General features: G+C 45.4%; 1 protein-coding gene across 3 annotated transcripts; it reads right to left on the bottom strand.

Annotated features, from left to right (window-relative positions):
* Positions 1-3521: 3521 nt before the first annotated feature.
* Positions 3522-13140, bottom strand: LOXL4 (lysyl oxidase like 4). Of its 3 annotated transcripts, none has more exons than XM_089509636.1 (13): positions 12979-13140; positions 12554-12759; positions 11224-11262; positions 10638-10854; positions 10158-10341; positions 9600-9754; positions 9067-9234; positions 8691-8853; positions 7935-8178; positions 7276-7391; positions 4694-4830; positions 4361-4472; positions 3522-4209 (listed from the first exon to the last, which is right to left on the bottom strand). In XM_089509636.1, exons 1-13 carry the CDS (start codon positions 13123-13125, stop codon positions 4139-4141), a joined length of 1959 nt encoding a protein of 652 aa, XP_089365762.1. In that variant the 5' UTR covers positions 13126-13140; the 3' UTR covers positions 3522-4138. The 3 variants fall into 3 exon arrangements, with proteins under 3 accessions (XP_089365762.1, XP_089365760.1, XP_089365761.1); XM_089509634.1 differs by having other exon boundaries at positions 12985-13140; XM_089509635.1 differs by having other exon boundaries at positions 12554-12762; positions 13000-13140.
* Positions 13141-20991: the final 7851 nt, after the last annotated feature.

Raw genomic sequence — 20991 nt, 5'->3', positions numbered from 1 at the left:
AGTACAACACACAACATTGTTGAGTAAGTGAAGCCTTCATAAGAAGATTTGATACAGTAAATTGTTTTTTCTCATAGCACTTCTTTCTAAAAGTACCTCATAACATGAAAAGGGTGGGGAATCATGCTAGGATTAGGAATTCCACCTTTGTACATTTTTCTTCTGATTTCTGCTCCCCACAAGCTGAAATATGGTTAACTTTCTATTTTAACAACCTGCCTCTGTTACTCCTTAAGCCGCCTCTCCAGTTTTACTGCTGTCACCTTTCATTGTCATCTGCAAGTCCTTTCCCCCTGCCCCATTCCTCCTGTTCCAGACTGTTGTGACTCTCCATTCCCTGCCTTGCCCACTTATAGGTGATGCTTAGCTCTCTGGGTAGACGTTGTTATTGTGCTGTACAAATGTTTAGTGGTAAGGAGGGCTCAGAAGACATGAGGATCAGATGTACAATAATATTCCTTTGACATTTGAAATTGTTAGCAGGACATCTGGTTAGGTGACAGAGCTATGCTTGTGCATGTGTTAAATTTCATGGAAGGATTCAATATTCTGGAACTGCTGGCCAATTATACTATTTGCTGAAGAAGGTTAGCTAAGAATAGTTCCCAAACTAACCCTACAAATATATATAAATATATAGGCAATTGTACTTGTATTATTATTCCTAGCTTGGGGGGGGACCTAGTGGGAAGGCTTTCAACCAGATTCCATAGAGCTTTAAGTTCCCAAGTGAAAAGATCAGCAGCAACAGTAGTGGATAAACGTCCCTCAAAGAGAGCTCAGATCTTCCCCTGCATGATTCAATGATTCTGTGTTGCAGGAGGAATGTTAGATGTGTTCCAGGCAGACCTTAAGAAGCTTCCTTTTTTGGATTACAGGTCCAGCATGGCCAGTGCTTATGTTATCTGGGTTTCAAGGAGTTACCATCCAAAAAATGAATATTTCCCAATTCTGGTTCTAGTCCATACTGAGGGCTACCCCAAGATGTTTTAGTGTTGACTTAAAGAACAAAATTGCACATACTGAAACAAACTGAACTGCCGTTTGAATCTTACTTTAGCATTGGCAATGGAGAGCATCCTCCAAAGCACTTGAGGGCAGCAGGGTAGCCTAGGAGGAGGAGCCATATCTTCACAGAGCACTTTTGTACTCACTGCCTTCCATGGCATCTGGGGCTGAAGTGTTCACCTCATACTGTCTCATGAGTGCCATCCTAGCTATTGTTAAACAGTGATGAGACCCAACCCGATCAGTCTGCATAACCCTTTGCAGCATGCAGGAGTTCTTGACAGATGCCCAAGGATTCTTTAGCAGGCATGCCAGGTTTAACTGAAAAACTGAAAACTGGAGACCTTTCTGCATCCATCAGGTTTGAAGGTAGCTGCCATGGGATTGAATGTTCATTTGAAACCATTATTTACAGATCGTACTGCATGTTAGTTTTGAAGGGGAAGTAGCCAAAGATCCTTGGTTCAATTTCCTATCATCTCCAGGTAAAGCTGGGAAAGACCCTGGGCTGAGACCCTGGAGAGCTGCTGCCAGTCAATGTAGACAGTATATAACTAGATGGATTAATGGTGTGACTTAGAACAAGGCAGCTTCCTGTGTGCCAACTCCATGCGTGAAGCCAAGGCAGTTTCTCCCAAGGATTGACTACACTACTTTATCACCAAGAAGCTTTGGGGCAAAATCATAGAGAGTTCATATGTTCTTCAGTAACTTCTGTCAAGGCCATCCGTGCCTTTAGCCAGACATGAGTAGACTGCTCTGTTTGCAGTCCACAAGGCAGCATGTGGGCTAGATACAAGAGAGAAAGCCAAAGTGTGCCTGACTGTAGTTGGATCTTCATTTACGGAATGGAACTTGGCATCTACTTCTATCAAAATATGAAGCCATTCAGACTTACCCTGAAAACACTTGGGTAACTCGTGCTGGGACAAGAAGCTACTGTAGCTCTCTCCCCCCCCCCCCAAAAAAAAAAAATAATAATTATGGCTTGCAGTTTAACTGGAAAAATAGTTAAGTATACTGGCTAGAATGAGCAATGAGGCATACTCACGTGGTTTAGGAGATGCTGTTTTTACTCCTAATATTTGGGGGTTGTGCCTTTTAATGTTTTCTGTAATCTCCCATCTTTTTAAAAATATACTTGATGTTTCAAGACCTCTGGTCATTTGTCCCTTTGCCTTCTGCTTCTTATAGGGACTGAATATGATATGCTTATTCATAGTATTTCTGTTTTTCCGTTAACTTACTTAAATCAAAATACATTCTGAAATGTGTTTGGCAGAATTGAACCTGCCTCACCAAAAGGTTTTTAGCTCTAGGCACTTATTGATCTGTTGTGGGTCAGGATTAGGAGTGGGGGCAGGCACTTCTCTTTGGTGGGAAGGCAAAGTAGGAGTGAGGAAGACAGGCAGGAGAAGCTCTAGTTCTGGTACTACTCTACTGCGGTGCTGGGGATCGATAAGGCCTCAGGGTCTTGGCTTTGCTGCAGGCAGGCATAAATCACTCCTACCCATTCCTCTTCATTTCTTGACACATGCCGGGGGGGGGGGGGTATCTTCTCTCCCCAATACATAGTGCCTGATGGATTGCAAACCATTGCTGTCCATCTGCGATTTACCCCAGCTTTGCTTGTTGCTGGAGTGAGTGCTGCAACAGACTGAACTAGGAAAAGTGCCATTTTGTTGTGACTTCCTTTTACATCTTGCCTGTATCGACATATGATGCCAGTATTGTTGCCATCAGTCCTGTGACAACAGGCTTGCTCTTACTGCAAGGCATTAACATGAGAAAGCTATTTGTTTGGATTACAGTTCCCTGAATCCCTGGCCCAGTGACCATGTAGGCTGAGGGACTCTGGGCATTGTAGTCCAAAACAGGTAACTTTTCTGAGCTCTGGCGGTATATTCATTTTGGCTCCACAGTCACCAGTTAATCTCAGGATGGGCTGTGCAAAGGAAGGAGGTAGACACTATCAGGCATTACACTACTTAGTGTGCTGCTTCCCCTGCAGTAGTAATTTTCTCTCTCGTTCGGGGACTTTACCCTTTCCTTGGTTCCTTCTCAGTCTGACATTGCAATTCTTCCTCAAGCAGAAAAACACAGAAACCAGCCTCTTCAGACCCTAGAAGAAGCAAACAACTGAAAGAAGACTTTGCACAGTTGTGTGTTTTAGCTCTCATCAAGAACTCAGCCATGAACACTCACTTGGTTTAAAAAGCCTTTATTGGCAGGATCAAGCTCCTGAAATATGGCACCAAAGAGCCCTTTTAGTTCAGTTTGGTGAGGCAGGGCTGTGACTCTTCCCTGAGCAAGTGACCCACCTCCTCCACCAGGCTTTACTCACCGTATTTTTGGCCATCACATTTCATTGCACATTAAGTACGTAATTCCACAGATACTATCAAGCCCTCTTGCTTCAGCCACTTAAGTTTAAAACTAAGTCATGTCCCAACTGGAACTTAGAGCACACAGGCACCTTCTTAGAGCCAGGAGGAACCTGGAGGCTTCTGGCACTGGTGGCTTCCTACTGTCCTTTTTTTTTTTTTTTTAGTTTTGACTATCACAGGTGACTGTAGATACTTGGATGCACAGGCATACATGAAGGGGTGGGCAGTAGGCAGCGCTGGTATGTCCCCAAACAAACCAGTTCCCAAGGGGGGGAAATCTTCAGCAGGTGGAGCTGGTTGAGGTAGTTCTTCTGGACTGTGCTGCTCACATATTCCTTCTGCCAGAGAGGCAAGAGGGAGGCCACCTCTTCTTAGCAGTGCTACTTTAACGGCTGGGGGGGTAGGTGGAATAAAGAGCAAAGCCCCTCTCTCTCAGTTCCCACTCATATCAGCCTCATAGCTGTCCATAGTCGCCAGTCTCAATAAATACAAGAAGCAAACCAGGCAGGCTGAAAGAAAGGACAAAAGCCACAGCAGGAAAGTGTGGCTTTGGATTCACTCTGGCATGTCATCTCAAGGTATGGGGAGAGGGAAAGAGAATCTTTCAGCAGACAATAGTTCTTGTGCCAGTCCGTGCTAGCTGTAGCTCTGCCACAGCTCTTGTCACATTGCTCATAGCCTTAAGTGAATTGGCTCCAGATGGAACTCTTGGAAATCCTAAATTCTTTATGGAATGTCTTGCCTCAGACAAGGTTGCTGGCTAGTCTCTGCTGTGCCTCCTCATCCCATGCCACACTGGCACTATATTCATCACCTACACATGTGCGAAAGGAAGGAAGGAGAGGGTCTACATTAGTAGCCTAGCTGGCACTGCCAGTGTGTGTTCTACAGTGCAGGTACAGCTCCCTGATGGTGGCCCATGGTTCTTCTGTGGCCCTAGCCATGACTCCCTGATACACTCTTACCTGTATGGCAGCCATGTAACCAGAGGCGGTGTCCATCATACTGACACTGGCAGCGTAGGGCATTGTTGGAGAAATCTGACTCTGCTACCTCATGCTTAGGATTCACAACCACCTAGTGAGAAAGAGGTGAGTAGGTAGGTAGCCTGGAAAGGTAGCCTGTAACTGATAGGACCACACTTGGTCCATGACACCAGATCCATCCCTATTTTGTTTTGGGGTTTTGTTTTGCTTTTTAGTAAAAAAAATGTCAGCATGTGTTGACTGCCCGCCAGGCAGGCTCCAGAGGGGGTATTCCTGTTTCCACAGCTTACCTGCCAGCCTTGCTATACTCACCTGGAATGTGTAACTCCCAGGTGGCACATCAGTGATGTCTACCCACTGGCAGTCAATGTCATGTCTATATGTGTCCCAGCAGCCTGCACTGACGCCCTGTTCTCCAAAGTTAGCACAGGCAAAACGTCGCTGCAGTCCTGTATGGAAGATATTAGAGTAGGTGAAATGGAATAGCCCTGCATCACATCTCTCCCAAGGAGCGTCTGCCTGCAGAAAGTATAGTGTGTGGCCAGAATCTTGCTGGCAAGAAATGCTAGTGCAAACTGTTACTCCATCCCACATGCTTTTTGAGTTTTTGCAGAAGGGAAATACAGTGGACCCTTGTTATATGCTGGGGTTTGGTTCCAAGATCCCTTGTGGATAACAAAATCCGTGGATGCTCAAGTCCCATTAAATATAATGAAATAGCAAAATGGTGTCCCTTATAAAAATGGTTTGATATTTGAAATTTATACTTTTTTTGAACATTTTCAAACCATGTATGCTTAAATCAGTGTATAAAAAATCAGTGTATAAGAAGGGCCGTCTGTATTCTGTATCACCTTGCACTATGACACACACACACAGTACTGTTGCATGCACTTATGGCCAATTAGTGGCTAAAGGACAGTGGGGACACCTGGCCATCACCCATGTGTAGTGCTGTATCCAGGAGAAAAGAACAGACATCATTATCCCCAATTTACTGGAGCCTCCACAAGCTGTATGGATATATAGGAGGGCAACACTTGTACTTTTGTCTCTATTGCCCAAGTGCTTCCCACTTTCTTTTAGCCACTAGTTAGTCATAGCATTACAGTCTGAGGCCAAAAATATCTGTTGTGTGCTGGGGCATAAGCTGAGGCTCAGTGGTGAACCTCACTGGTGGAAGTGAGGAAGGAGTTGAGTGTAGGCTATTGGATAGTGGCATTTCACAGACCTTACTAGTATGTTGAAATATAAATACAATTCCCATTGCAGCTAGGCATGCTTCCTGACACCTTCCCCAGGTTGCAGAAGACTGCTGTAGAGAATGGTGCAGAAGCAATGTCTAATTGATTCAGACTACAATATATTTCTGCAATGAAGCCTAAAACCTGGGCCAAATCAGGCTACTACAAATGGGTTGTACTGCTTTCTAAAATGAAGATAAAATGAAGATGGACCAGAGTGAAAGATTCATGAAAGTTTTGGAATAGTTGAGGTAGCAGCAAAAGAGATAGTATTTTAGGTTTCCTTTCTGTAAAAGATTTTGGGGTGTGTGTGTGTGGAGTGGAGTTGCACAATAGATAAAACTGCCTTCTAATCCTCAAGCACCATTTACAAGGGGCAATCCACCTCCTGTGCTGTGGGTCAAAAATGGGACTATAAAATTACCATTCCTCTAACACCACCACATGTTACTGTTTCAAAAGCCTAAAATTGGTTTTCAGGCATTGTAACATACAATGAGCCCTTGATATTTTCTGGAATTTGGTTCGAGGACCCCCTGCGGATATCAAAATCAGTGGATGATGAAGTCCCATTAAATACAATAGAATAGTAAAATGGTGTCCCTTATATAAAATGGCAAGATCATTGTTTGCCTTTTGAAATGTATAGTTTTTTTGGAATATTTTCAAGCCGTGGATGCTTGAATTCATGGATAAGGAATCTGTGGATACAGAGGGCTGACTATACTCGTCCTTGCATATACACTATATTTATGAAACTTTGTAGCTTTCTTATATAGAGCCACCTCATGTGTGAGATTTGCATACAAATTGCTCAAAAACCATTTGAGGTAGAATAGTGGAAAATGTACACACCACACATTTTTGGCCCCCCTTATGCAACAGAACTGATGCACACATCCTGTCCTTCTGAAACCTTGCAGGTTTCTTACCTAGTGCCGCTGCTATATTGTCTCTTTTAGAACAATGGTCCCCATAGAACCTAGTGGGATCAGATCTATGTTTTTTCAATCTGAAGCTTAGTAGCCTTGATTACCTCAGAAAAGGCAACTGTCTCTTTATTTCTTCCAATTCTACCAAGAAATAAAGTTATTGGCAGTTTTATTTTTAAAATCTAACTGTTAATGTTCTTAAGGTACTAACAGCTGCCTCTTTTTATGTATAATTTAGCAGCCTAAGGCACTAGTGTGCCTACAAAATTCACCTAATTCCAATGTGGGAGAAAACCAGTTTTAGACATTTTTTAAATGTCCACTTCTAGGCAATTAAATGCATGAACCCTTTGGTTCCCAAATGTGACATCAGGTTTGGGAGCCTGAATTTTGGTTCAGCCTGAGTTGAAGGGGGGCATTTTTCTCTGTGCCTGATAGGGGTCCAAACTGTGTGTTCATTGAACATCCAGAGGCCTGTTACAGACTGCCAAAATAAAGCTGCTTCGGGTCTCTTTGGAGGTATGCTATTTAAATGAGAGTCCAGAGGTTGCACCAAAGCCACACTCCATTCCTAAGCACTGGGGTGCAGCTTTGGTGCAGCTTCCGGATTCTTAGGATGCATGCATAATTTAAACAGCATACCTCCAAAGAGACCCGAAGCAGCTTTATTTTGGCAGTCTGTAACAGGCCTTAGTCTCTATTTTAAGCTGTCACTTACCATCTGGGCAGTTAGTATCTTCCAGACAGAAGCTGGCCTTGTGTCCTTCTGCCACTTTGGAGCCGTTGAGAGTTAATAAGTCATAGTGGGTAAAAACCTCAATGCTGTGATAGTGTCTGAGGGAGGAGGAAGAGGAGGAGATTATTTTGAGAAGTTGACAGGGAAATTTAAGGATTAGGGAGAAATGGCCTCTGCTACACAGCAGCTAGACACAATCCTCCTTGATGGGGGGGAAGGGAGGAGCAGAACTCCACTGTTCCATGAAACAGAATGATGCAGAAGGGTTAGGCTTAGTTGCTATTATAGTTCTGTATCCAAGCTAACCCATAATGACAACCTTGGTGTGAACATTGCTATTTTCCCAGATGCAAACAAACTGAGCGCCCACCACAAAACAGTTTACTGAGATAGAATGCTTCGCTAGGGGACATGTGAGCCTCATCTCACAAGAAGCAACAGCAACTGGGCTTGGGGGTGGAAAGGGAGTCTGGACCGCAGCTTGTAAGAAAATCTGCATTGGTAAGAAGAGGAAATGGACAACAAATTCCAGACACCCAGTTTTCTTTTCCAAAATGTACACATGCACCAGAGGGCATAGATGTTCCCCAAACACTGATGATGCCAACATTATTGGTCATGCTATATTAAGATTTATCTACCTATGGCACTGGTGCCAGATCCATGCATGGCGGCCAGTTTTTGGAAGGAAATCAGCCCGTCCCAGATTGTGAATCTGTGAAGAAAAACGGAGTAGGCGCCGATAACCATCAGGCCAGTTCATGTGATTAGCAGAGGCAGAAAGGCAGCCTTCTTCATGGGCACAGTACAGCATGTTTAGTGGACGGTCTTCTAAATAAGCTGTCTCCTGTACCAGCTGAGCATTCATCACTAGATCTGGGGCACCTGCAAAAAACAAGTGGGAGTATAAGGTTACATGTGCTTCTATGGAAGAACACCCAATCTGAGATAGGTTTGGAAGGAACTTTGAATCCTGATAATTGATTTCCTAGATCCTACAGTGCCTGTCCAGAGACCCATACATAGATAACATGAAAACTACTTTATATTGAGCCCATCTAGGGCAGACATTGAGAATTTCAGAGCATTAGGTAGGAGTTTTTTCCACTGGAAATTATGGGCATTAACATAAGTGGACAAAGCAGGTCCTGTGTAATTGATCTATGGGTGCATATCTTATGATGCCATATCTTTTGAATGCACCCTGTAGTGAGCTTTATGTCAAGGATGAATTGTCAGATAACATGAGGCAAATATGCTTTCCTTACCCCAAGGGGAGAAAAACACAATTTCCCATGGCTGCTGCTATCCCCACCCCTAGAAATACCTGCCATATCATAATATCCCACTGCTAGCTTCAGGTTCACCTATGCCCATCTATTCCTGTATTTACTCACTGTTGGTGCAGGTGACTCCTGCGGCAAAACGCCCCCCTCCTGTGGGACAGTGCACAGGTCCATGGTGCTGGCACTGCAAGATGGAATGTTCTGTGCCTTTGCAACGCACTCCACTCAACACCACCTCAGTAGCACCTGGGTTGCCCTGCCAGTACCATGTCTCCTGAAAAAGATGAGACAATTATGTAACACAGATGAAAGCTCAGAGTTTAGCAGTCTCCATTATAGGGAAATATGAGTTCCACTGTTTCCCATTACGCCTGTCCCCAAGAATGCACAGATCTTGATGGGAAGCTCAAGGTCACCTTTAAGTCACTAGTAAGCAATCCAAGCCTTCATGGCTTGCTAGTATCTGGTTTGATGGTCTTCTACTTACCTGGAGAGCATGGCTGGCAAAGCCCAGTCCTAGTTGCCGACAAACAACCATGGCCTCCATGAGCCCCCAGTGTTCTCCACACACAGCACCCCAACGTAAAGTGCTTCCCCTGGACATCAATACTTCGACCACTCCTTCTTCTGGACTGCGGCCACCAGCAAGGCGTACCTAAGTGGGGGAATGGATTGATTAAAAGATGTGTGTCACTGGTATATCCAAGGTGCACCAACCACTCCAAGAATGCTAAGAAACATGGCCCAACACCTCTGAGTGTGCAAAAAGCAGGTTTCATCATGTGACAGTACTTTTGCTTCACTGCCTGCCAGATGCCACTTACTACATAATGACTACAACAGATTTCCATCCAATCCTGCTCTCTGATTCGATTATGGTATTTTTATCAGAGTCTTCTCAATGATTAGAGTCCAGGAGAACATCTGATTTTCTTTCATTATTTATTTCACCCTACTTTGTTACTAAAAAATAAGGGGTTGTAACTTTGGGGTTATAGTGGTCCAGAAAATGAGTCTTACCTGCTTATGGACACCTGTTTGGGGCACATTGCAGCGGACAGCAGCATCAGCTTCATGTCGGCAACTTGTCTGCCTTGCCTCATGTGAACTGCACTCTGCCAGTGAGCGCTCATAACCCCGGCACCGCACACTTGTTAGGTGGATGAGACCCAAGCCTGTAATAGGGAATCAGGCTTAGCAGGCATGGTCAGTCATCAGATTGTGTCCCACCCATGTTGCCATGCTATGCCCAGTCTCTCCTGCATTCAGTGACTGGCCTCATCCCTTTTGCCAACCTCTTGTGCTAGTCCACCCACCCTTTCCACACCTCTCTGTAGATTTCCTTGGTTCTAGATTTTGCTCTCTGGATCCACAGTCTCCGCCCCCAATGCTCAAATATTCCCTAGAGTACTTCCAGCATCCTTCCTGGATCCTGCTTATTTCTACCAGTATGGTTCCATGGAGTGCTCCTAAGTCAATATCAACCTCACAATGGATCCATGCCCTGTCTCCCTTCCCCATTATGGCAGGTACTTCAGTTCACTCTGTAATCATAGTCAAGCCCCTTGCTCTGCTTACCTTGGCCCAGCTGGGCTCCTAAAAGAGCTTCGCGAGCTGTACCGTATCCTAGCTGTCGACACACCACACTGGCAGCAGGCAGATCCCAGCCATCATCACACACGGTGCCCCATTGGCCACCCATCAGCACTTCTACACGTCCCTCCCCTACGTGTGCTCCTCCACGGAGACGCACCTGGGGTTTCTGCAGAAATTGAGAGATGGCTTAGGGTCAGATGGAAAGCATTTGTGGATGAGAGTATATTTGAATGACTGAGACTGGCCTCCTCCCAAAGGGCAATAGGACGAAGAGGCATCTAACAATTGTGCACTTGCCAGCAAATCCTGAAATTCAATCACACAAACAGATCATGGAAAAGTTGCTTTTTGACTTCGGCTCCCAGAATCCCCTATCCAGCATGAAAAAAACATCAGGCCTACTTTCCAGGATATATGGGGCCCTGTTTCTACTTAGTGGAAAGTATGGCATCCTTTATTTACCTCTTTGGGCTTTGCCTGGCCAGGATGCTTGGCTTTGTTGGGCTGGAACTCAGGTCCAGCTATACAGCTGATAAGAGCATGCATGCCATGGGGGCAGGCAAATTTATTTTTAGCCGGTGGTGGAACTTGCAATTTGCATTGCCCCAAGTGGGCTTCAGTGCCCTGGCACTTGATCCGGTGGATCCAGAATGTGTTCTTCACACTCAGGCTCTTTAAGCTGTAAAACAAAGTTTGGCGGTAATGGAGGTATGTGGAGACATTTACCAGAAAATGTTACCTCTACAGATCCTTCCTAGCGCTTAGAGAATTCCCTGCTAAAAATCACTGACAGCAACCAGGACAGAAAGAGGAGAAACATAAGGGAATCCTTGTAACCTGCTGTTTGGTTCTGTACCAGACCCCTTCCAGCCTTCCCTTTTCTAGGCACTTGTTGACATGGTGGTCAGTTTTAAGGTAGTCACTCTCCACTCTGTTCTGGTCTGTTAAGAATGCTTCTGTCCTGTCCTATCATCACCATTCCTGCTTTCCTCTAGCTTTAGAGAAGACTTAAAGGCTGGACGACTTAAAGGCAAGACCAGTTCCTTACCTTGACCTTGCATCCTTCAGCTTCTGGTTCCAGAGTTTCCTGAAAGATCAAATATCAGTATTGGCATTCAAAATAATTGACACGTGCCTACATTTGTCATTGGGGCAGTTCTGTACAGGTCCAGGTGCCGTCTCTACTGAGGTATTTACTTTAAAAAAAAGAAAGATGCAAAACAGTTTTTATCCAACCAAATTGTGGTACTCCTTAACTCTGACTTTTGCTTTTGGGGAGATCGTACACATAGCAACTGGTACTGTCCTAGAGACCCTGCCATCATTTAAGAAAAGGGGTGCTTCTCAGGAATTGAACCCATGCTTTGCATGCAAAAAGTCCAAATTCCACTGATGGAGTTGGAAATGGAGGGAAGAACTGAAGGTGATCCTGAAAGCAGGTTCTGTCAATGTAACAAGTGTTATAAGGAGTCCAGCTACTGTAGAAAAGGATGCATGCTGTCATGCAGATTGTGAAGACATAGGAAAGTGATTGGCATCCTTTGTGGAATCTTTGCCCCTTGATCAAGGAAGATGGGTTCACATCTGTCTTTAGCTCCTGTTGGCCCAGTAAATATATGGGCCTAGGAGTTTTAAGCTGGAGTGCAAGTCTCACAGAACTGAGACATAGGCCCTGAGCCAGAAACAGCAGGTTCTGCTTCTCTTTGAAAAACTGCCTGAGCCCGCACAGTCTTCTCTGTAATTACCCCACTGTGGTTTGGCTGATCCCCATGGTGAGACAGGCCTGGCACCCACACCTGCTCATTGCAGGACTGTATTTATAGAGAATGGTGGGTGGGGTGCAGAGGATGGAAAGCGAGGGAGAACAGAGACTACCAGAATGTGAGTGGGAAAGAGAACCCACAAAGCCACAGGAATTGGACAGGCCTCTCGTGAGAAATGGAAGGGAGCCTTGAGATGAGACATGAGAGGGTTCTGTGCCCTCCAGGGTCTATTCATGCCCACCAAGTGCCAGTAAACGTGATGCAATGTGCAGGAAAATCATATACTGGATAAGCAACCAATGCTGTCTTGTAATTTGCCCTGCATAAATTTAAATGAGCTCCCCTGGTTCATGTAGAAGCATGGACAACTCAATTTTTAGACAAGAGCTCTCAGAATCCAAAATGCTCAGTGAGTGGAGCTGAATGGCTATGCTAGGGGCTGGTGGAATCTGGGAATTGCAGTAGTTAAAAGTAACTTTTGTAATTCAAAAAGTCACATATACCCCATCAGCTTCCAAGGGTGTACTCAGTTATTCATTTGATTCTTAGAGGCCATCACTTACACACTATTGCCCTTCCACCTTTTCAGTCCTCACACTACCCTCTTCCTCTTACCTGTAGAAGCCAGTTGCCACCCGTCCTTCTCGGGGGAAGCCCAGCATCCCACAGACCACTCGGGTGTTGTTTTGAGTCCAGCCAGCATCACACACCTGGCGCCAGCGTCCTTGGAGCTTCACTTCCACAGCACCTTCTGTGATGGGGGAACTTAACTTGGCCCGGGCCAGGATTGGCTTGATCCGCACCTCTTGCACTTTGGAGCCCTGCTCAAGAGAGCGAAGATGTGTGAGTTACTATACCTTTCCATGTTCTAGTGGCTAACCCTAATGAGCTTTGTCTTGTTTCAGGGCTGCAGTTCTATAGCTCCTTCCTTATCAAAGTCCCATTGGACTTTTTGGGACCTGCATCCAAGCAGCATGCACAGGGCTTGAGGCTTTTGGGAAGGGGGAAGAAAAAGAAGTTCTAGTGCCCCATTGAAGGGCCCTCACCTGGAGGTGTAAAACAGCAGGGCTGGGTTGTCTCAGACCTGTGCATACTACACCAATGTCCTCATTATGGTTGCAGTCGCTCACGCCCCAACCATTGGACTCACATTCAGCTAGGGAGCTTTCAGTGCCAGAGCAGCGCATGTTATCCAACCAGATGGGGCCTATCAGAAAACAAGGAGCCCTAGTCAATCTTTTCAACAGGGTGTCACTGCAGCCTAATTTTCCCCAGTTAGACACCTATTTCCAAGGAAGCATATCTATGCCTTTAAGGTCAACCCAACAGTTCCCATCCTGGCACTTTCCAGTTATATTGGACTATGGCTCGTGTCATCCAGTCAGCATAGCCATTAGGAATTATAGGAGTCATACTTCAATGCATCTGGAAAGTGGCCAGGTTGAAATACATTATTTCTTCCCCACATTGCTAGTAACACTGGTGGGTTAGTCATTTTGAGATATTAGGACAGTGTTTGACAGGAGGGATCAAATCATGTAGATCTGACTGGACATGGGAGGGCTGCCAATCATTTGGCGGCCTTCTGTAAGATACTTGCAGGCCTTTTGGACAATATGGTATAACTCAGTTAAGCAGAAAATGTGCAAAGGATGAGAGGTGTTCTGAATGTACAGCCCACCTGCCTTGGCAATGTCTGGCTTTTCACAGCCTTTTGACTTGGATTTATGTTCAGGATACAGACTTCAGTTTAAGAAGGATATGCCATGAACATACAGAAACTCATTTTGGTAACTCATTTCTGTTTAGTGCCACACTAAGTTGGCAGCCTTCCCTTGGCAGAGCAATTGGCACTTCAGAACACTAAACAACTGAAACACATTTTTGGGATGATAGTTTAAAAGCCCATTGCCTACTCATGTCATTCCAGTGGTCAGTTTATGCCAAGAAGAGATGCTACAGTTCAGTGCAATGAGGAAACTACATCTCAGAGCTTGAAAGTCTGGAGCAGGATGTAAATGCACGAATGAGATTGTGGTTACCTGGTGATGAAGTTAATGCACTCTGCACCTGCACAGAGATATTCTTCATTAACCCTGTATATTTCTAGCTAGTAAAAGCAGGCTCCAAGGCTCTGAACTGTTGAGAGTGCACCAGCTAAAACTAAGGTTGCCCCACCCTTGTATCCCTGCTTTCCAGCCCTTCCTTACCATCTCCTGGGCCATACTTGGCACTATGAGCCCAGTTTGTGGCTCCTTCATAGCCCAGCTCCCTGCAGGCCACACCCGCCACTTGGATGTTGAAGTCATCATCACACACTGTGCCCCACTGTCCATTGTGCAGCACTTCCAGCCGCCCTTCGCCAACTTCACTCCTGGGCCCCACTAGGCGCAGCTGAATGTTAGGGCGTTGTGCCCAGCTGGGTACCACCTGGGAAACCAGGAATCCGAGGAGAGTAAAGTGATACGGGATCATCATTGGTGCAAGAATGACGGAGATACCTGGCAGACACAAGAAAACTCATTAGAAATAATATGACTTCCTGGGAAAAGAAAAAGTCAATGGAATGCCCTGGCAAAGAGAAAGGTGGGGGCAAGGACCCAGGCTGGAGGAAGGGGGATTATATACAGAGGCAAAATGAGAAGGGCAGATACTTATGAGGTCCCCATGTCCACACTTTCAAAGAGAGTCCAGAAATGTAGGCTACTCTTTTACTCATAGAGCAATCAAAGTTTGCTTGGAAAGGGAAAAATCCATCCCTTTCTCCCTGCTACAGTGAAGATTGCAGCTAATCTCACAGGGAACAAGGGAAGCTGGGGAAGGAGGGGGGAACTGAGAAGATAGCATGCCTCCCAGTCAAGAAGACCCAGTGCTCGAACCCTGCTCTACCTCTGCTCTCTGCAAAAACCTTTCTCTAAATACCTCCAAGTTCCAGGGCAGAATGCATGGTGGCTGGTTTTAACAGGATGAGCTTTGCAAGATCACCTATACTGTCCTCCTACAGGATTGGTCATCTTTGGGTTGTTGGGGATAGATGCCAGGTTGGAAAACCATAGAGACAAGTGGGGATTGTACTGTTAATTATTTTTTATATTTGTTGTGGTGGTGTGCCTTCAAATCATTTCTGACTTATGGAGATTTTTTGGCAAGGGGCTTCAGAGGAGGGTTGTCATTGTCATCCTCTGAGGCTGAGAGAGAGTGACTTGCTCATGGTCACCCAAGTGGGCTTTCATGACCAAGCTGGGATTCAAACCTGGTCTCCAGAATCATAATTCAGCACTCATCCACTACACCATTCTATACTGAAACATTTAGATTCCTCTTTTACACCATAACTGCTCAAAGCATCTTACAAATCAAGGTTCCAAAGAATCCATTTTAAAAAAATATTAACAAAAAGGTCTGGCAATGTTTGGGGGGAAACAGCAAAACAAAATTTCAGTAGCAGAAAATCATAATCACTTATTATTAATTAATAATAATAATAATTTGTTTTATTTATATACCACTATTCCAAAGATCATAGCGGTGAACAGCAAGTAAGCTAATTTGCCCCCAACAGTCTGGGTACTCATTTTAGTGACCTCGGAAGGATGCAAGCCTGAGTCGAGCTTGGGCCCTTTTGCTGGTCTTGAACTCGCAACCTTGTGGTTTTGAGTGAATGGCTGCAGTACAGGCATTTAACCACTGCGCCACCAGGGCTCCTTAATTATTAGTAATAATTAAAACACTCTACAAGACTGGACCTGCAAAAAGGGATTTCTTTTGGGGGGAAAAAACCAGAAGACAAGTCTCCCAAGAGGAAAGACCAACATGAAATGAAGATGGACAAAAAAAGGAAAGTAATCAAATTCAGCCCAAGATTGTGATGTATAATCTTCCATATCCCTCCAAATCAATGATTTCTGATGGCTGTCTCGTCTGCATGTTTGGTTTTGGTTTGAGTGCTGGGCTACAACTCAGGAGACTAGGGTTCGATTCCCAGCTTGGCCATGAAACCAAGTCACACTCTCTCAGCCTCAGAGGAAGACAAGGGCAAAACCTCCTCTGAACAAACCTTGCCAAGAAAACCTCATGATAGGTTTGCCTTAGCGTTGCCATAAGTCAGAAATGACTTGAAGGCACACAACAACAACAAGAATGGCTTTGGGTTTGTCCATGACTGTCTTGGATAGAGGGTCAGCAGGGAAGTTGCCAGTGTTTCCACCCAAATTCCCAATAAACTCCAGCAAAGGAGACAGACTACAACTCCACTCCACATTATCCACAGCCAGCCTGACCTTCCTTGGCTGTGGATGATGGGGAATGCCCCACCTTACTCCACCTCTGTTCCCCCATATCCACCTCCCTGACAGAACAAGTTTCACTTGCTGAGGGGCTCCTACACCCCATTTTTCGTTTGGCGTGAAAGAACTTGGAAGCCTCCTCCCCTCCCCATTGGGACAGCTAGTTTCCCAACTAGGTGACAACAAGCAGTGTCTGGACCTGGGCTTGTTCAGGGCTCCCTCTTACCAGGGTGACCAGATGTCCTCCTAACTGCCAAGGAGGACAAAGCACCACAAAATGGAAGACCTTCCAGAAAAATGGAGGACATGGTGACCAAATAAAAACTAAAAAAACACTCATAGAAATGTAAATACATGCTTCTTAATGATGCTCAAAATGGAGGATATTTTGGAATTCTACCTAGGCTGCATCCACACTGCAGAAATAATCTAGTTTGACACCGCTTTGCCAGGGCTCCAGGCTGTGGAATCCTGGGAATTGTAGTCTGCTGTGGTACCAGAGCTCTATGGCAGAGAGAAGGCTAAATATCTCACAAAACAACAAATCCCAGAATTCCACAGCATTGATCCATGACAGTTAAAGACTACACCACTTTAGCTGCCCCGCCTCCATCCGATAAATTCCTGGGATTTGTAGTTGTGTGGGGCACCAGCACTCTTTATGGCAGAGAAGGCATCTATGAGGATGCATCCACACTGCTGAAATAATGCAGTCTTTTAACTGGCATGGCTCAAATATTAAGGAATTCTGGGATTTGCAGTTTGGTCAGGAACGTCAGGAATAAACTCTTCCAGAACACGGCCACAGAGCCCGAAAAACCCACCAAAAGTATTCTGTGGTCCCATACACACTGCAGAAATAGTCCAATTTGAGACAGTTTTAACCGCCCTGGCTCAATGCTAGGGAAATCTGGGAACTTTTGTTTGGTGAGCCATTGAACCTTCTCTGCCAGAGAGTTCTGGGGCCACAACAAATTACAGTTCCCAGAATCTCATAGCAAACTGCAGTTCCCAGAATCTCACAAGGCACTGAGCCAGGGCAGTTCAAGTGGTCCCACACTGGATGCTTTTTCTGCAGTGTGTTTGGGACCACCTTTCCTGTGCTCATCCCGTCCTCCATGGTTCCTGCAGTGAGGATGGGCTTCCAGGAGGTTGGATGGAGGACGTGGGGGGCAGCCCTGCCTGGGACTCACCTGGACAGGCAAGAGCAGCAGCAGCAGCAGCAGCAGCAGCAGGATCAGGAGCTGGCAGCTTTGCGTGGGAGAAAGTGTCAGCGCAGGGGTGGTGCCCAGGCTGTGCCCCTTCGCCTCCAGTCCGCTCCCTCCCGGCCTTTTTATTCGTGGCAGCCGCCCCCTGAGCTCTGGATCCTGGCCAAGAAGAGAGGGAGCCTCCCTCGGATGCCTTGGGGCCGGAGCAAAGGGAGGGAACCGGACCCTCCGCCAAGAGACACCTGTTGGCTCTGGCTTCCCTTCCTCGCCCTCCTCCCCTCCTCCTCCTCCTCCTCCTCCTCCAGAGATCCCTGTGTCCTCCTTCCCCAGGACAGGTCCTCCATTTCAGCCTTCTTCCAGGAGGAATCTCAAAATGCCCTCCCTTTGGAGCATCACTCAGAAGCATGACTTTATATGAGTGCTGTTGTTTTTTTGGCTTTTCTTCGGTCAGGTCCTCCACTTCAGCCTTCTGTCCGGGAGGTATTCCAAAATGTCCTCAATTTTAAGTATAACTAAGAAGGCTGAACTTACATTTCTAGGAGTGTGGGGTTTTTTAAGCTCTTCTTTAGTCATGTCCTCCACTTCAGTCTTCTGTCCAGGAGGAATCTCAAAACGTCCTCCAGTGGAGCATGACTAGGATGGATTTACATTTCTACTACCATTTTTTAGCTTTTATTTGCTCATGCCCTCCATGTCAGCCTTTTGTCCAGAAGGAATTCCAAAATGCCCTCCATTTTAAGCATGACCATTTTAAGCATGGCTACATTTTAAGCATGGGTTGGGCTGACATTTGTATGAGTGTTTTGAACTTTTCTTTGGTCGTGTCCTCCATTTCAGCCTTCTGTCCAGGAGGAATACCAGAATGTCCTCCCTCTGGAGCATGGCTAAGATGAATTGACATTTCTATGAGTTTTTAAAAACTTTTATTTTGGCCATGTCCTCCATTTTTGCCTTACATTTTGTCCTCCTTGGAGTGTGTTGCGTGCCCTAAGGCAACTCACTCGTGAGGTTTTCTTGGCAAGGTTTTCTCAGAGGTTTGCCCTTGCCCTTCCCCCGAGGCTGAGAGAGTGTGATTTGGCCAAGGTCACCCAGTGGGTTTCATGGCCAACCCGGGTCTCCAGAGGAGGTTTGCCCTTGCCCTTGCCCTTGCCCTCACCTGAAGCTGAGAGAGTGTGACTTAATCAAGGCCACCCAGTGGGTTTCATGGGTGAGCTGGGAATTGAACCCTGGTCTCCAGAGTCATAGTCCAACGCTCAAACTGCTATGCCATGCTGACAAGGGTCCTTCTGTCCCCTAAATGCTGCTGTTGGGAAGGATGGAGAAGCGCCATCTGAAGCATCTATATCCCTCTTTTCTTGGGAAATCCAACTTTCATCGGTTGGATTCCTGCCTGACATGGTGCTGCAAGACAGGGCATTCTGGGCAGAGAGAAGAGCAATGCAATTTTTGCAAGGTAAAAAACAACAACAGATTAACAAATGACTCTTTCCCCAAACCTGATGAAGTTATATTTAAAAGTAGCAGCTCCCAAAATCTTCTAACCAACAAGGAAAGGTAGGGGTGTGTGTGTGTGTATGTGTGTGTGTGTTGCTGGACTCTGTGAGTGGCACCCCAAAACAATGACTTTTCTAAACTTTGTGGTGTCCCAAAACTTCACTACCTCCCCAATGTACAAGTCAAGGATGGGGTATAAATTGGTATCCAATACCATTACCTGTGTTATGACCCAGCGTCACAATGGACTTGTCAGAGGGAGAGGGCACAATGAGATGCTTTACCAGGATTGAAAGGATGCCTAGACTAGGGTTCAATTCCTAGCTGTGAAACCCACTGAGTGACCCTAGGCAAGACACAGAGGAAGGCAAGGGAAAACCTCCTCTGAACAAATCTTGCCAAGAAAATCCCATGATAGGGTTGCCATAAGAAATGACCTGAAGGCATGCAACAGCAATAAGTTTGATCTCTGGTACTGGGGAGTTTCTAATGTTTCCTTTTGAAGAGTACTCTAAAGCACTGGGAGAGCTGCTTCTTCTCTGTCCCAAGAAGAACATCACAGAAGCAGGGGAAGATTACATTAATTTGTATGTTGGCCAGAGAAGGAACAGCTTCAGGGAGCTTGCTTCACCTTTCCTGCACCCAGAAAAAAACAGCTGTAAGACTTTCAAACTAAAAACTAGTACCCAAGTTTGATTTTTTCCTTCTCCTTTCCAACCCCTCTTTCTTTTTGTGTGATGTCTTTTAGTTGGCACACCTGCGCTGATGAAGGAGCCATTTTGGCCAAAGGGTGGCAGTTAACTTCTTTGACATAAATAATAAACAAAAGCTGTAGGTGTGAGGAACCACACCTATTGCACCCAACTAATGGCCATAGGTTTTAGGGCAGGGAATGAGCCTTTTTCACCGTTCATCATCTCCCTGGATTGCGTAAGGACGCATTTGTTGAGTCTGGCTGTGTTTATTGGCCTAAACAGTAACCAGTAGGATGGCTATGCTATCCAAGTGCTGAAATCAAACGTTCAGAGAAGACTCTTGATTGTTGTTGATTTTAACATCCAGCAAGAGGCCTTTACTGCAAAGGCTATACACACACCTGCTGTGGTTTAGCAGTGATTTACAGGTGTAGGGAAACACAACAAAGTTCATTACAGTAAAGGTAGTAGATCTGTACCTGTTTTTCCCCATTCCACTGGGAAACAATAGTTGTAAAAGGGAGCACGAGATGGAGAAAGAGGAAGAGGAGGAAGAGGAGGATTTATATCTTTTCATTCTCCCATTAATGGGACTCCAGGCAGCTAATGACGTTTTTTGAAAACAATACAGCTTTAAAACTATGCAAAAATTTTGATAAAAGTATAAATATAAAAGTTAATTAAAAAGCAATTCATTTATAAAGTTAAAATATTAAAATTCATTAAAAGATTATACAAACCATAAAACTGTACAGCACAGCACATTATTAAAAACCCACCTCCTTCAATTTCTAAAAGCCTGGTGACACAAAAATGTGTTCCTTTGCCAGTGGAAGCAAAGCAAGGAGAAAGCCATACTAATCTAGGGAGGGCTTTTCAAAGACCAGGGGCAGCCACTGAGAAGTCCCTCTCACATGTTCCCACCAAATAAGCCTGAGAAGATGGTGGGACAGAGAAGGGCCTTTCCAGACAATCTTAGAGCTCTAATCGGCTCATAAAGGAAGACACAATCTTTCAAAGCACCTGTACCCAAGCCATATAGGGGTTTATAGGTCATCACCAGCACTTTGGATTGTGCTGGGAAACGGACCCGCAGCCAGTGGAGCTGATGCAACAAAAGGTGTTCCCTGTAGCCAGCCCCAGTTAGCCAAATCTGGCTGCAGCTCTCTGGACCAAGTAAAGTATCTGAATGGTTTTTTGTGGGTTTTTCGGGCTATGTGACCATGTTCTAGAAGATTTTCTTCCTGACGTTTCACCAGCATCTGTGGCTGGCAGCTGAAGATGTCAGCTACAGATGCTGGCGAAACGTCAGGAAGAAAATCTTCTAGAACATGGCCACATAGCACAAAAAAAACCACAAAAAACCATGG

This window comes from Sceloporus occidentalis, unplaced genomic scaffold (assembly GCF_023333645.1).
Source record: "Sceloporus occidentalis isolate IW3139 unplaced genomic scaffold, rSceOcc1.0.p SCAF_2, whole genome shotgun sequence".
Classification (NCBI taxonomy): Eukaryota; Metazoa; Chordata; class Lepidosauria; order Squamata; family Phrynosomatidae; genus Sceloporus; species Sceloporus occidentalis.
The sequence above is the reverse complement of the archived record's forward strand: the minus strand, read 5'-3'. Positions and strand labels throughout refer to the sequence as shown.